General features: G+C 36.2%; 2 protein-coding genes across 58 annotated transcripts in view; one reads left to right on the forward strand and one right to left on the reverse strand.

Moving 5' to 3' along the window:
* ash1 (histone-lysine N-methyltransferase ash1) overlaps positions 1-10739 on the forward strand; it is a 109882-nt gene extending 99143 nt beyond the window's left edge. For 6 of the 10 annotated variants that reach the window (XM_043027003.2, XM_086553804.1, XM_043027004.2 and 3 more), the window contains 9 exons: positions 1-111; positions 449-2290; positions 2501-2667; positions 2783-3015; positions 3204-4877; positions 5015-5153; positions 5326-5665; positions 5927-6292; positions 7484-10739. The exon at positions 1-111 is cut by the window's left edge and continues 2109 nt beyond it. In XM_043027003.2, the coding sequence (XP_042882937.2) occupies positions 1-111; positions 449-2290; positions 2501-2667; positions 2783-3015; positions 3204-4877; positions 5015-5153; positions 5326-5665; positions 5927-6292; positions 7484-7624 (5013 nt within the window). In that variant the 3' untranslated portion in view covers positions 7625-10739. The remainder of the gene's footprint in view (positions 112-448; positions 2291-2500; positions 2668-2782; positions 3016-3203; positions 4878-5014; positions 5154-5325; positions 5666-5926; positions 6293-7483) is intronic. The other 4 variants (XM_086553802.1, XM_086553801.1, XM_086553803.1 and 1 more) reach the window with 4 other exon arrangements.
* A 327-nt stretch (positions 10740-11066) lies between these two features.
* The window catches only part of Fas3 (fasciclin 3), a 602567-nt gene continuing 598833 nt past the window's right edge, over positions 11067-14800 (reverse strand). For 17 of the 48 annotated variants that reach the window (XM_086553845.1, XM_086553835.1, XM_086553834.1 and 14 more), the window contains one exon: positions 11067-12785. In XM_086553845.1, coding sequence (XP_086409971.1) covers positions 12651-12785 — 135 coding nt within the window. In that variant the 3' untranslated portion in view covers positions 11067-12650. Of the gene's footprint in view, positions 12786-13602; positions 13635-13969; positions 14051-14800 lie in introns of all 48 variants that reach the window. The other 31 variants (XM_086553823.1, XM_086553822.1, XM_086553816.1 and 28 more) reach the window with 2 other exon arrangements.

Genomic DNA, 14800 nt, shown 5'->3' on the forward strand with positions numbered 1-14800 from the left:
GGCAGTGAGAAGACGCGGACGAGCGACCGGGAATCGGGGACGGAAGGAGAGAGTGGGAAGGAGAAGGCATCGGGGAAGAGGAAGAAGAAACTCCAAGAAATTCCAAAACAGGTAATTCTTCATCTTTAATTCAGGGTTAGATACATTGTTTAGTGCTTGATGATATGTCACAAATTATCAGTTTAAATCAGAAGTGATACTTCAGTTTTTTAGAAGAGCTTTTATAGACTGTCATTGCATTAATATCCTAGGATTTGTATTGTGACACTTCTTGTGTGCTTGTTTAGGACTGCATTTAATTTCTTTTTCCTATAGAGGCATTAATTTTATGTCAATTAAGATTTTTATGTTTACATTTCTAGGGTTTTTGAAATTGTATGAAAAAACATAGTTGTACTTCAATTCTCAATATGGATTTGATAATTATTTCTTCCATCCATCTTTCCAGGGCCGAGAGCGGACTGAAGCAAACGAACAGAGATTACCACTGAAGAAGCGCCATCGCCACATCTCCACAGCAGTGCCAGCTACTCCAGAGCCACCAAAAGTTGACAACATCAAGAGTGAAGTTAATGTAGCAAAAACCAGTGAAAAAGCAAATTGTGCTGAAAAGGAGACCAGGCTTGAGAAACAGGATAAAGAGAAAGTAGACAAGAATGAACAAAGGACAGAAAAGGTTTCTGTCCCCAAGTCTGGATTGCTAGCAGAAACACACAAGCCAGTGAGAACAGAGAATAAGCTCATTAGACAGAGCAGCTATGAACTTAACAAGAAATCTGATGAAGCTGAAATTATTAGTACAGTTACAAAGAAGTTAGATGATGAGGTTGTGTCTAAGACCACTGATGCTGAAGAGCCTTTAAAAATCACAGAAGTTGTAGCTTTAAAGAAGGCTGACGAGGCTGAAAAGGAAAACAAGGCTACCAGAGTCAGCATATCAGCAGATCCAGTAGAAAACAAAACCGTTGAAAAGTCAGATACAGTCTCCAAAGCCACTGAAATGCCAATTTCAACACGAACCACAACAACCACACCCAAAAAGCGTCACAGGCTGGAAGTAGACCTGTCAACATCTCCAGCAGCAACAACCAGAGCAAATGTAGGGTTAGTGAAGAGCAAGACTGAAAAGGAGATACCAAAGGTCAAGGAGAAGGAAGTGACTACACCCAAAACCCCAGTAACCAAATCTCCAAAGGCCAATAAAGAACCATGCATGAAAGAAGTTGAGACCCCACCACCTGTACCACCAAAAGCAGAGGAGAAAAGTCCTGAAGACAGTCCTAAGATAATGCCTGTTGAAGAAGAGAAGCCCAGTAATGATACATCTGTAACCAAACCTCAAGAACCTGTTGAACCAGTGACTGAAACGAGCATTGCTGTTGAATCTAAACCTGAGACTGAGCCCCTTAAAGAAAGCTCTGGAACACATTCAGATAGTGATATACCTAGTGAGCATGAGCCTCTCTATGAAAGTGATCAGAGTGGTTTCATGTCTGACAAAGAGGGACCCAAAGAAATACCTGTGAAGGTGCCACAGAAGAGACGTAAGAAGAAGCGGGAACTGAGGTCCCCCATCCCAAAGGTAACAGATAAGCCCACTCCTGCAGAAGTCACAGAGGACAATGAGCCACCCCCACCAAAGAAGAAGAAGAAGGTCAAGAGGCGAAAGACCAACAGGACAGGCTTCCCGACCATCAGAAAGAAGAAGAGAAAGCCCAAAGATCCCTCGTCACAAAAGGATGAAGAAAATGGTGAGGAGAAGAGTCCTGATGTCGAGTCCAGTGTTGAGAATACCCTTGAATGTGACAGCAGTGAGAAGATGATGGAATCTGAGCAGGAGAAGGCAACTGAAGTAGAGAAGGAGGAATCACTTGATCACCAAGAATGTGAAACTGAAGAGGTAAAAGTCTCAGCAGAAAAGAATGAGAAATCTATATCTAAGAGCCCAGTACCAAAACCAGTGCCCAGGCCAAGAGGAAGGCCAAAGAAAATAAACACAGAAGCCAAACCACCAAGAACGCCCTCAGAATCTCCATCTCAGTCCCCTGAAAAAGCTCCAAAGCAACTTAGAGAGTCGTTAAGGGAAAGAAGGTCAGGAAAGGTTGTAGATCCTCCCCAAGAAGACAAAATTACTGACCCAGATCAGGATGAACAACAGCTAGAAAAGATCTTAGAAAGGGTCGCCACAGGTATAGGGGGAAGAACGCGTAGGAAGAGAGATCTTAGTGAAGAGAGTGTTAAGACCGTTCAGAGTGAAGGAAAGAGACAGAAGAGACATGTGGAAGATGACGTAAGTATTTCAGTATTACAATTTTCAAGACAAAGAATGATCACTTATTGTAATCCTATTTTACATAATGTCAAATTGAATTATTTTACTTGAGTACAAGTGATTAATGACAGCCTCAGTTAAGTATTTTTATTTATTTATTTTATTTATTTATTTATTTATTTATTTTATTTATTATTATTATAATCATTGATAATTTGTTTTATGTAGGTTGAAGACAGTGATGCAGTGGTTCTTTCATCTGAGTCTATGCCAAGTAGTGAGCCTCCCTCTGGCGATGAAAGCACCAGAACTTTACCAGGGAAGAGGAAAGTACCTCGCTGGAGGAAGAAGTACTTGGTGGCTGGACTCTTTTCAGACTACTATAAGGAGGATGAGTAAGTGGAAATCATGTTTTGAACATTGTGTAAGATTATAAGTTCTTTTCTTAATTTGATTACAAAGGGTTGAACCTAAATAGATTCTATGTATATATTATTTAAAAATTTTCAGACCAAGAAGAAGAAATGGTGAAGTATACTTGCCAAAGAATAAATTAACATACGACCCTGAGGAACATGTGCATGGCCTCCTTCCCCCTCCATGCTATTGTCGCAAGTGGCTCAGAGAAAGGGAAATTGACTTTGTGTTACCATATGACCTCTGGTGGCTACATGAGCACAACATGCTTCCAGGCAGGGACATTGTACCTTCCTGGAACTATAAGAAGATCAAATCGAGTAAGTGTATGTTGATCATCTGTGTTCAGTCAGATAGTTATAACTATCTGTCTAATTTGTTTTTTGTGATAGTGACTGACAATATTCTCATATTCTGATTTTATAACAGGTCATTTTGCAATATTCATGTATACATATCTCTCAGGTTAGTACTAAGAATTTTTTCTTTCTATTTTTTTTTTCTTTTTTTACAGATGTATATTATGATGTCAAGCCACATTATGACTATGAGCTGCAAGCATGTAATTGTAAGCGGCCAGCTAATCCTGAAGAACGAGGCTGTGGCGATGACTGCATTAACAAAATGATGCTGATTGAATGCTCTGCACAGACGTGTCCAATAGGAGATGCCTGTGGTAACCAGCCCATTCAAAGGCATGAGTACCGCACTTGCCTTCAGAGGTTCATGACTCCCAACAAGGGCTGGGGAATTAGAGCAACAATGGAAATCAGAGGTGGAACTTTTATTCTTGAATATGTTGGGGAAGTTGTGAGTGAGAAAGAATTCAAGCACAGGATGCAAACCAGATATGCAAATGACACCCATCATTACTGCCTTAATCTCGACAGAGGAATGGTCATCGATGGCCACAGAATGGGAGGTGATTGCCGCTTTGTCAATCATTCCTGTGATCCCAACTGTGAAATGCAAAAGTGGTATGTAAATGGCCAGTACCGCATGGCTCTCTTTGCTCTGAAGGATGTCCAGCCTGGACAAGAATTAACATATGACTACAACTTTTCCCTCTTCAACCCTGCTGAAGGACAAGAATGCAAGTGTGGTTCAAGTAACTGTCGGGGGGTCATTGGTGCTAAATCACAAAGAGTCAATGGAATTGTGGATGATAAGAAAAAGGTTCCAAAGAAAGATGTTGGAAAGAAGCGGAAGCGTGGAGGAACAGCGGAAGTCGATGCCAGCTACATTCCCCGTCCACATTTTACTCCTATTAAGCCTCTGTCACATCAACAGCAACTGTTTATCCTTACCCATAGATGTTTCCTGATACGCAACTTGGAGAAAGTAAAGAGATTTCGTGAACGTCTTGCTCGGTGTCCCGAGAAGAAAGCAGAGGAGGTTTTAGATGATCAAGAAGAACCCAGTACAAGAGTGGAGAAGTTTCTCACTCATTTTACGGCACTCAACACCGCCAGGTCGGTTAAGACAAGACGCTTAGCCCAAGCAGAGGATGATCCCGAGATGACTCGATTGGCGAAGTTAGCGCAGATCTTCAAAGATATATATGATAAGCTTGTTGCATCAAGAGACAGCAAAGATAAACCCTTAGCCACTCCATTTATGACTTTACCTTCAAAGAAGAAGTATCCAAATTATTATACTAGAGTAGGAGAACCCATAGACCTAGCCATGATAGAGAAGAACATACTCACAGGGCATTATATTACAGCAGAGGCATTTGATCGTGATGTGATGCGACTCTTTGCCAACAACCTTAGATTCTTTGGAAGAAACACAGAAATAGGACAAATGGCAGTGGGCCTAAGGCGAGTGTACAGTGAATGCAAACTTCAGTTCAAACCTTTGCTGGAAGAGGTTCTTGGAGAGGATGCCCTTCCACCTGCTTTTGCAAATTCGAGCCCCAACGAAGAGTTTGAAGATGAAGATGTTATTAGATGTGTGTGCAACTTACATCGTGACGAGGGAGTAATGATCCAGTGTGAGAGATGTCTTGTTTGGCAGCATTGTGACTGTATGGGTGTGACCGACTCTCCAGATCATTACTTATGTGAGGAATGTTCTCCTCGTTTGGTATCTCCCGAGGTCCCTATGAATCCTCAACCTCCAGATGCCCCTAAAGACCACAAATACTTCATAACATTATTGCGGGATAACCTCCAGGTTAAGCAAGGTATGTTTTGCATAGTTTACTTGATTAAAATTATGCAAACCCTCAAGATATTTGCATATTAATGAAATACTTGGGCAAAAATATAATATCTAAACTTTGAGCTGATTGTGTGACTCAAACTGTTTTGTGTATTTCAGGGGACAGCGTTTACATCTTAAGAGATCGCCCACCACAGAAGGCAGGAGAGAGGAAACAACCAGCATATAAGCTTGTAAAGGATGTTAAGCCTCATGACCTCTTGATATTCAAAATCGAAAATCTGTGGATTGATGAAAAGTAAGTAATGAGCCTGTGTGAGGTATATTGTATTTAGAATCTTGATGATATTTGAAATGGATTTTGTCCTGTTTTATAAATGTCATATATATGCATAGAAATTGGAACCCATTTATTTTACAAGTAATTTGTGACTGGAATATAATGTATATTTGTTTTTCTAATGTTTTAGGGGTGATAAATTTGCATTTGGACACCACTACTTGCGACCACATGAGACTTTCCATGAACCGTGGCGCAAGTTCTTCTCCAATGAGGTTATACGGTCCCCTCTGTGTGAGATCTTACCACTTGACATGGTGGTGAACCATTGTTGGGTGCTGGACTTCAACAGCTACTGCAGAGGCCGTCCGATTGGATCACAAGAAGACCATGTGTACATTTGCGAGTATCGAGTTGATAAGGTTGCTCGAGTGTTCTCGAAGATCAGCAAACCAAAGTATCCCATCTGCATCAAGCCATATGCCTTCATCACATTTCCAGAGAGATTAAGGCCTCAGCGAACATATACGGTAAGTTTACTTGTCAGTGAATTCAGTCCTTTTAGATATAAACTTTGTAAAGATAAACATTCTGTTAAAGGGGGGGTGAACATATGTTCTATAAGCAAATTCACTACAGCCAAGTTTATTACACCAAAATCACTTCAGGAAGTTAAGTACTTACTACAGTCACTTCATTAAAGTCAGTCAACCATAATAATAACTTAATTTCATAGTGCATACGTTTCTTTTATTTATTTTTTGTTGATTCCCATGATTTTTTCTTTCTAGCCCCATGAGGTCATCTCTAATGGTCGGGGTCGTGGCGGAGGTAGTGGAAGCTCAAAAGATACTCATAGCGGAGGAAACGAAGAACGCACAAGCACCACCAGTAGCAGCACAGGTGGAAGTAGCAGCAGCAGCAGCAGCAGCAGCAGCAGCAGCACTGCAACTAGCAACACAACCCCAGTAGCTGTACCTACGTCAAAGGCAACTGCTTCTAGTACAACACACAACAGCAGCAGTGAAACAAGCAGCAGCAGCAGCAATAGCAGCAGGAGCAGCAGGTCCCGAGACAGAGGGGCAGCTGTGGCTACGGACGAGATAGATGACCACACCCCGCTGGCCACTGTAAGAGCTGAGGCCAGGGCGCAAAAGGCATGTGATAGCTGGCACCCAACCACCCCCTGGCTTTTTTCTTGATCAGGCTCCTTGTACACCCTGCTGATGCTTCTCAGCTGGTGGTGGGAGATGACTGTTTCTTTCCTTTGATTTTCTGTGGTCATCTAGCTTTTGCATGAAATCTTTCTTTTCTACTTGCTTCTTACTGAGTCACCTGGATAACCTGTCCAAATCCCCTTCAGAAAATCAGCATTCTATTATATTTTATATATACATATATATATATATATATATATATATATATATATATATATATATATATATATATATATATATATATATATATATATATATATATATATATATATATACATATGTTAATATTAATATTCCATTCTTTCCCATTTGTTTTCTTTTGTTTGACATAATTACTCTTTTCAATGGTATTTCACAATTTACCTCTTTTACCAGAATATTTGTGCACTGTTTATCATATATTGCAATCGAGGAGGAATTATCTTCCAGATTTTTCTTACTTTGGAAATTTTAGCATGATGTCTTATTGTTAATAAGTATTTAGTTAAAATTGATCATGGGTTTAGCTTTTATATTCTGTTGACTTAACCTTGTCAAAAAACAACAACTTTATTTACAGTGTTGACATACTATCCTTATCATTTGTACAGCCTTTCATTGCTTTGTAGGAATTTTGAATTGTTGCTCATGGGTTTCTTGCTTGATAGAAAATATTTTCATCAACCATCATTCATATCAGCATCTGGATTGTATGTAGTTACGTGTGATAATATGAGTTGTCTTTCTCTCTCTCTCTCTTTATCTCTCTATTTCCCATGGTTAGATTCATTGGGTGTAAATATGTTTGGGTGGTTGTCTTTCTGCATTTTGAAATTGAGAGGAATTTGGTTTTCATACATATATATTTGCTAATATTTTTCTTTGTATGAGTTGAATGTAGTATTTGACTCATATTGATCCTGTAAATGCTTTTCATTGCGTGTTTGTGTGTTTGTAATGAGTTTGAATGATCTATCAGATGACGAGTGTTGTTTTTTAAAGACACTGTAGAAACAAAGGGTTGAAGAAACACAGAATTGAAATGTATAACCCCTATTACATTGTATGATATTGATGAATACTGCAGAAATGTTGGCAGTTTTGTTCTCTTTAGCCGAAACTAATTCTTTTTTACTTTGTTTTCCTCAACAGCGTGCCAAAAAGCGCATCCGTGTCAACAAAGTTGCAACAAACTTACTAAAACTCCTGCCAACAAAAGGAGCCATCGATCTCAGCTATTTACTGGAGAATAACAAGAGGCAGCGGAAGAAAACTGCAGCCTTTGCTTCCTGAGATTGGCTCATAGGCTGGAACGGCCACCTCACTCTGAAGGAATTAGAGGGCCAGGTTTAATGATCAGAATGGGATGTGGTGTTTTGTTAGATATTTACGTATTTATATATTTCTCATTATATGGGCAGATGTGTTTGATATGCGCATAGTGTTTTGGTACAGATTTAATGAACAGTAACAGGAAAGTGTCAAGTATGGGCTGGAAAGCTAGTACATAGAAGAGAATAAGGAAAAAATGTTAAAAAAAACAAAAACACAAAAACATACTATTACATCATTGATTTTGATGTACCATGAAGTTCAGTAAGTGGAAGGTCATTTGATTGCCATTGATTTTAATTTAATTTAAAATTTCACCTTATTAGTATGTATCAGAAAGTGACAAAAGAATTTTGCCAGTGTAATGAAGATGCTGTACTTAATTAACTGGAATTTCAATATACTGTAGTAGACTATACACATGAAATTTTTGGTGCTTTTTTAGTAATAGGGGATTAACAAATATCTTAAAAGTGGCCAAAGCTTTATACACAAGAAGCACTTCAAAGGTTTTGAAATTATTTGTTTTTGTGTATATACAGAGCAGAGAATGACAAGAAAGCTAGGAAGCTCTTTTTTTTATTATTATTTTTTTAAGATTAAACAAAATCATCAGTGGATTTTAGCAGATGAAATGATGGACGAGTATCTATATAAATTCCTATGGAATAGTAAGTTAGGATAGAAATGATCAAATTGGTCTTATTCATGATGGTGAAAACCCAAATTTCGGACAGAATTTATTTTTTTGTATTGTGAAATTACAGTTATTATGTAATTTTTGATATTTGCAAATAGCTGCTCTTCTAACAGAAATGTTTCATGATGCAATTGATGACCTGGAGTGGGATGAAAGCTTTTGTCTTGATATAAAGTAATGGTACAATGCCAAGAATGTTCCAGGCATTTAATGAATATAGCATTGTTTTTTTTTTTCAATTATGATAATGACTGTTCAGGAAATGTTAAATTCCAGGCAAGTGGTGGTACCAGACAGGCAGCTAAAGGACTGCATAACTAGAAAATATGTTAGTTTGCATATGTTAAGATTGTTTGAGGAAGGCATTGTTCTAGCCTTGTACATAACATTTCATACCCAGATTATGCCATAGGTATAAATGAAGAACTGTTGTACTTATTTGACTTTATACACAAGTTCAGCACAATAAGATTATATAAACACCTGTAATTTTTTCATCATGGCTGTAAGTCCTCCACTTCTGTAATTGTACTGCTTGTGTAGATCCATAGCTGTAAGAGTACAAAGTGTTTTTTCACTAGTGTATATTCAACTTGAGAGTACGTTTTTTTCTGTAGGTTAACTAGTCACTGGACACATTGCCATGCATTTGGTAAATCCTTCCATCATCCCTGTGTACAAGCAAGGAAATGAAACTTGTTGTTTGATGCAGATCTCAGTATTAGATACTGAATTCCCATGCAAGAGTATGTAATACTCATATGTACACTTTCTTACTTGTAAATTAAGCCAACAAATCAAAATTTTTATAAAACTAGAAAAGGATGAATTTTTGTAGTAGATGTATAATCTATGATAGTAAGTACAAGGATTTTTAAGTTATTTGATTGAGATTTTTAATATATACTTTTAATAATGAATTTTACACTAAGTCAGATTTCTGGTTTCTCTCAAGTATGTGTAAATATTGTTTGACTGGAGAGCGAGAAAGTGACTGAATGCTGTGCATTGTTGTGTGTAATATAGAAGGAATATTTTTATAATAATACCTGTCAGGCAGCTCTTTTGTTCACGTCATTGTTATGGTGTCGTACACCCTTTGCTGTTTCCCACATGTTGTGTTTATGTTTGTGTATATTATCACCTGGCAAGAAAAGAAGACATTAAAAAGCTTTCGCACAAAGAGGCAAAGACAGGAAGTCCTGTAAACTCAAGGCCTCAAAAGTCAATAAAGTTTTTTTTGTTTTCTTTTTACTTCTTACCAGGTGGTGTTTGTCTGTTTTTGGTCCAGAAGTTATAGAGAAGGGGAGGCACTTTTCTGTAGGGGTTTAAATTTGTTCAATAGTGAAATTGGAATGACTATTATATGATTCATTTTTAGGTAAAGGATAGGCAATTTGTTATTATTTATTATTACAATTATTTTGTAAATGAACGTGTCTCCTTTTTACAGTTATGTATTTAAAAAAGATTGACAATGGGAAAAAAAAGAAAAAAAAAATCCTAAAATGCACAATAGAATTGTTGCAGGATGACAGTTGTATAGAGGTTGAAGCTGTAATTATTGCGTTATACAACTAATGATGTATAGATCCCCTTGCATATGCCATTTTGAAGCTTGCATTCCAAGTGTTCCTCCCCTAATAAATCTAGGCAAATGATAGTGCATATTTGTAGAATATGTATGGTGTAACAAGTGAGTGACAGATTTTGCTACTGTTTGGATGTTGTTTATCCTTTGTATTGGAGCACTGGTAGTTACCTGCTCTCATGTCTCTGTTACCGTGTCCTGCTCTATTGTTCACACTTTATTGTAGTGTCTCCCAACAGTTTCTGATGACTCACTCACAATAGGATTAAGCCAATACAACAGTACCATTAGTTCAGAAGCTTTTTTTGCCAGTTAATTGCTGTTGACCAATGTTGTGCATGGTTCATGTGACAGCTGTTCAGTAGCTCGGACCAAAGTTGACAATAGTTGGTAGCTGTGTTGACCCATTTACTGTGGCGGTAACTTGGTGTTTGTCAACTTTACCTGCTACTTCAACTATGGCCCTCCGACCCCCCATCCTCATCATACCTAAGCAGTTTACAATTTTTTCCCCCTAGTTATACTTATTTGTTGGGAGCTCCTCTGTGTCGTAGATTTTAAAAGTTTTATGTTCTTCTATCCCATGTACAAGTGGCGGGAAGGTGCATACCCTCACAATCACAAACTGAATCTTGCTTTAACTGTCCTACAATATGCATCATTACTGCAGTTCATACAAAATTTTTCATGACAATAGCCCAATATGCATCTTCCCTTATCTCAGGACATAAAGTTCATTTGTACATAACCATGAAATTCATCTCAGAATAAATTATAATTTTAAATCTATTTTTCATATCCTTGGACACCCATTTAAGGTTTTATATGGAGAGGATGCTCTCTATGGACATTTACCTCTAGAAATGTACTTTTGAAGAATATGAAAGAATGTTAGCTTAAATGTCAGATTTTGTTTTTTCTACTTTTATTTACATTAAAATATCTTGGCATTATTCAAAACTATTCGTATGAACTTTTATTGAAGCTCCTATTAAAGAATGAAAACTATTGTAATTTTTTTTTTTTTTTTCATATATCAATTATTTTTGAAACGTATTAATTTTTTTTTGTTCTTTTTTTTTTGTATTAGGAATTGGGAATAAAAAACAAACTTCACAGTGAACCATGTTGCAGAGTAGACAAACATAATACAAAAATTACACTAGAGATGAGTGTTTGTCAGCATATACACAGTAAAATATTTACAAATATAGTGATTACCAAATTCTGGTGAACTGGTTACACTACAGTACACACTGGCATTCTCTTGGGTAATGCTTGCCATTGGTATGTCCTTTTTGAGAAGTGCTTTATATTGAGACTAGCAGCACCCAGACTGATACCTCTAAATGACATACTGCTATTACTGAAGCAGTATTTGTCCTTACAAAAATATGAAGAAACACTAAGTCACTATGTATACTGCTGAACACAACTGGATAAAGTTTCACTCACATATGGAAGATCCTTTCCTTAATGCTGCTATAATATACATTTTGTTGCAAAAATAAATAGAGCTGAAAGTTCAACAGCAGATTCCATTCACTTACAATAGTGTAAAACACCTATAATATTCATTTACTCTAAAATGCTGAAATATGAAATAACATTTCTTGCTTTCTACTGTTTATTATTTATATGCCTTCCTATTTCAGTTGATAGTGTATTCATTAAAAGTACTTAAGCATTTGAAGCTTCTACATCAGGTACAGAAATAAACCTAAGATTTGTCAGACGCACCTTAAGCCCAGAGTGAAGAGGCATTAGGCTGACAATCGCACAATACGTAACATTCTCACCAAGTTCAAAAATATTAAGAACAATCCAACCTGTCGGCTAACACTTAAAAAGCTATGTGAACACTAGACATCATTCAGATTTAGTTTTTTACCTAAAAACCTGACATGCAAAGGAATGGATACAGTGAACGAATGAAATTTAAATCTAATTCAATGTTTAAAAATTAATCCATTTAAAAAAGGAATTCTACTGTGAGATCTTGAATATTACCATCTAAATATAGCTACAAGAAATCAATGTGCTCTAGCAACATACTAACTGGGTCATAACTGGGATCAGGATTTTTTTTTATCATCTTAACCAGTGTGTGTTGTTAAAACATAAAATTACAAATGGCATATAGATTTAGATATGCTGAGTACAATGATCACTGAACAATACAATGCTAAAAAATGCAATTCAGATGGAGCTATGCCTTGCATTACTTTAAAAATGAATTTTTAACTAGCATACTCAAATCAAACACTTGCCTGTGATTAACTACAATGAATTTTATATCTGAATTAGCATCAGCACTGTATCATCAATAATTTCACTTACATTACTTGAAAGCACATTCAATGTAATTTACATTTATTCTTCTCCGAAAGAAGTATCATTCCATTAGTCTAAGAATTAAATCAGAATACATCATACATATGTTAATAGGATAAAAAGAATTTTAAAAGAAAATTCAAATCAAGAAGAAACTAGAATGAAATCAATAGATTTTCAAATGAAAATATATCTAGTCACTCTTGTAAAAGAGACAAGAAACCAAGGACAGCAAGTCTGGTGTCAAAAATCCAAAATTTACAAAGTCTGTCTATGAGACATTTATATCGGTCTAAAAATGAGCTTCATTGCTTCCTTATTACAGCAATATCAATATATCTAATTGTCTTCAAAGGAAGGTTCTACTCCTTTTTCTCGTCCTCCCGGTTGTCTGTCACGGTTCCAACAATCTGCGCATATTCCGTCTTGTCTTCTGCTTTCACTTCAGTTTTTTTATCAGACTCGCTCTTGCCGAGGTCTAGCTCTGCATACACCACCTGTTAAAGCAAAATAACATTTTCTATTTTAATCCTTTCTGGCATAACTACTTTAATATTCTCTGCAGTATATCAGTTTTACTGAATCTATGTTTATGGATATCAATAATATAGCATTACAACCATCTTTGTCGTAATGATAATTCTAATCACTAATGTTCAACACCAATAATATTTATGGCAGAAACCAAAAGCTCAAATCACAGAAGTGGGAAACAAATAATTTTACCCTTGCATCATAAACACCTAACACATAGATGTTGCTGGACAATGAGAAGGCGAAAGAAAAGTATGTGTGCACAAACAACAAAGAATTCGTATTATTGAAATACTGTGCAAGAAGGTAGTAGAAGGGCAATATCCAACTAAACTATGATAGACAAGATGGAAAGCTGAAAATACAAAACTACATTTATGAAAAGACACATTGAAACTAACAAAGGTTTCATATATGGGATGGATTGTTGTATTCCTTTATAGATTTTTATTTATAAAAAAGTGAAAGGTAAAGAATTAGAAATGTTCCAGATTTAAATTGCTTGGAAAGCTTGAAAAGTTTGTTTATTATGAAGGTGAAATTTATGATTCAGTATTTAGTATGACCACATTAAACAAGACAAAGTTTATCAATGTGAAAGGTGCAATATGGGGAAATGTCTACAAATAGGGATGAGATATAAGCTTTTTATATGTTGAAATGAATCCAGACAGGCCATCTTAAATCACTGGATTCCCAGAGAGGTATAGAAATTGAGCCCCACACATAAATCACTGATTTATTACACCTGTAACAATACACAAGTACACTTTGTTTTACCTGATATGACTCATTTATTGCAGAGGATGCGTCTGCAGAAAAAAATTCAAAATCTTTAAACATTGCTGAAGACACATACATTTCCAAAACATATATCCTTTGATACCTGAACATCTTTTGTAATTAGCTAGACAAAATGTGTTACTAAAAGGAAATGCATTTTCTTCCCTCCTCCTGACAATTTATGTGCATGAAAGAATAAAAAAAAAAACTTGCTTAAAGTGAAAAAGAAAATGTGTTTGCATGTACACGTTCACATACATACATCCTCAGATAATGCAAATACACATTATCAGATACAACCCAGTCACTGAGGTTATATACCTAAGATGAAGGTTTATTCATACAAGCTAAGACAAAACCATACCTCTTTCTTATCAGCTGCTTTCTGTTCAGCATTTACCATATGAGGCGTACCATCTTCAGGAACTTTTATTTCATCAGAAAGCTTGTAAACCAGAAGCATTTTAAAGTAAAAGCTAAACTCACACCACCAATACTTATAAGCAAATTTGTTAGCATTTGACTATTCAAAACATTAAAACAATTTGTTAACAACCACCACAATAAATTATTAGCAAAATGGCAATAAAATTATGCAAGACAGTCAAGAGGAGAATTCTTTTCATTTCAGCACAAGTCTCCAGGTTTAGTTATCCTTTCAAGGGTAAATTTCTACCTTCCTGTTGTTTATTATTTCTCTTTTCTAGGCAATATTGTTTATCCAACATTATCAATGAATAATATATTTGCTATCTCAAATACTAAATTTGAAACCAATTGTAATTCTCTTAAAAAAGCTTTCTCTGACAATAGTATATCTGAACATGACAACCCCAATATTAAGAACCAAGAGTCACTTTTCTTGTCTAGTTTTATTTCTATGCATCATGTCCACAATCTATTTCAATCTTATTTATTAGGTGGGGGTGGGGGTGGGGGTGGGATGAAGCTCTCTAAATACATCCCTGGAAAATCGTCATATCGTTTACTCAACCCTGTTGTAAACCTGGATATAACATGAAATTGCCTGACATGTCTCTCTACTCCTAACTTTATATCCCAAGACTTTTTACAGCAATTTAAATATAATGACTTGCTCTAAAATTTTGCATTTATATTTGGTGTGGAAAAAAAAAAATTGCAGCAGCAAGATTTTGGGGGGATAAGGAATGAAAATAAGGAGCATAGTAGATCT

Source organism: Penaeus japonicus, unplaced genomic scaffold, assembly GCF_977035675.1.
Source record: "Penaeus japonicus unplaced genomic scaffold, GWHDUDI00000001_assembly GWHDUDI00000029, whole genome shotgun sequence".
Taxonomy (NCBI): Eukaryota; Metazoa; Arthropoda; class Malacostraca; order Decapoda; family Penaeidae; genus Penaeus; species Penaeus japonicus.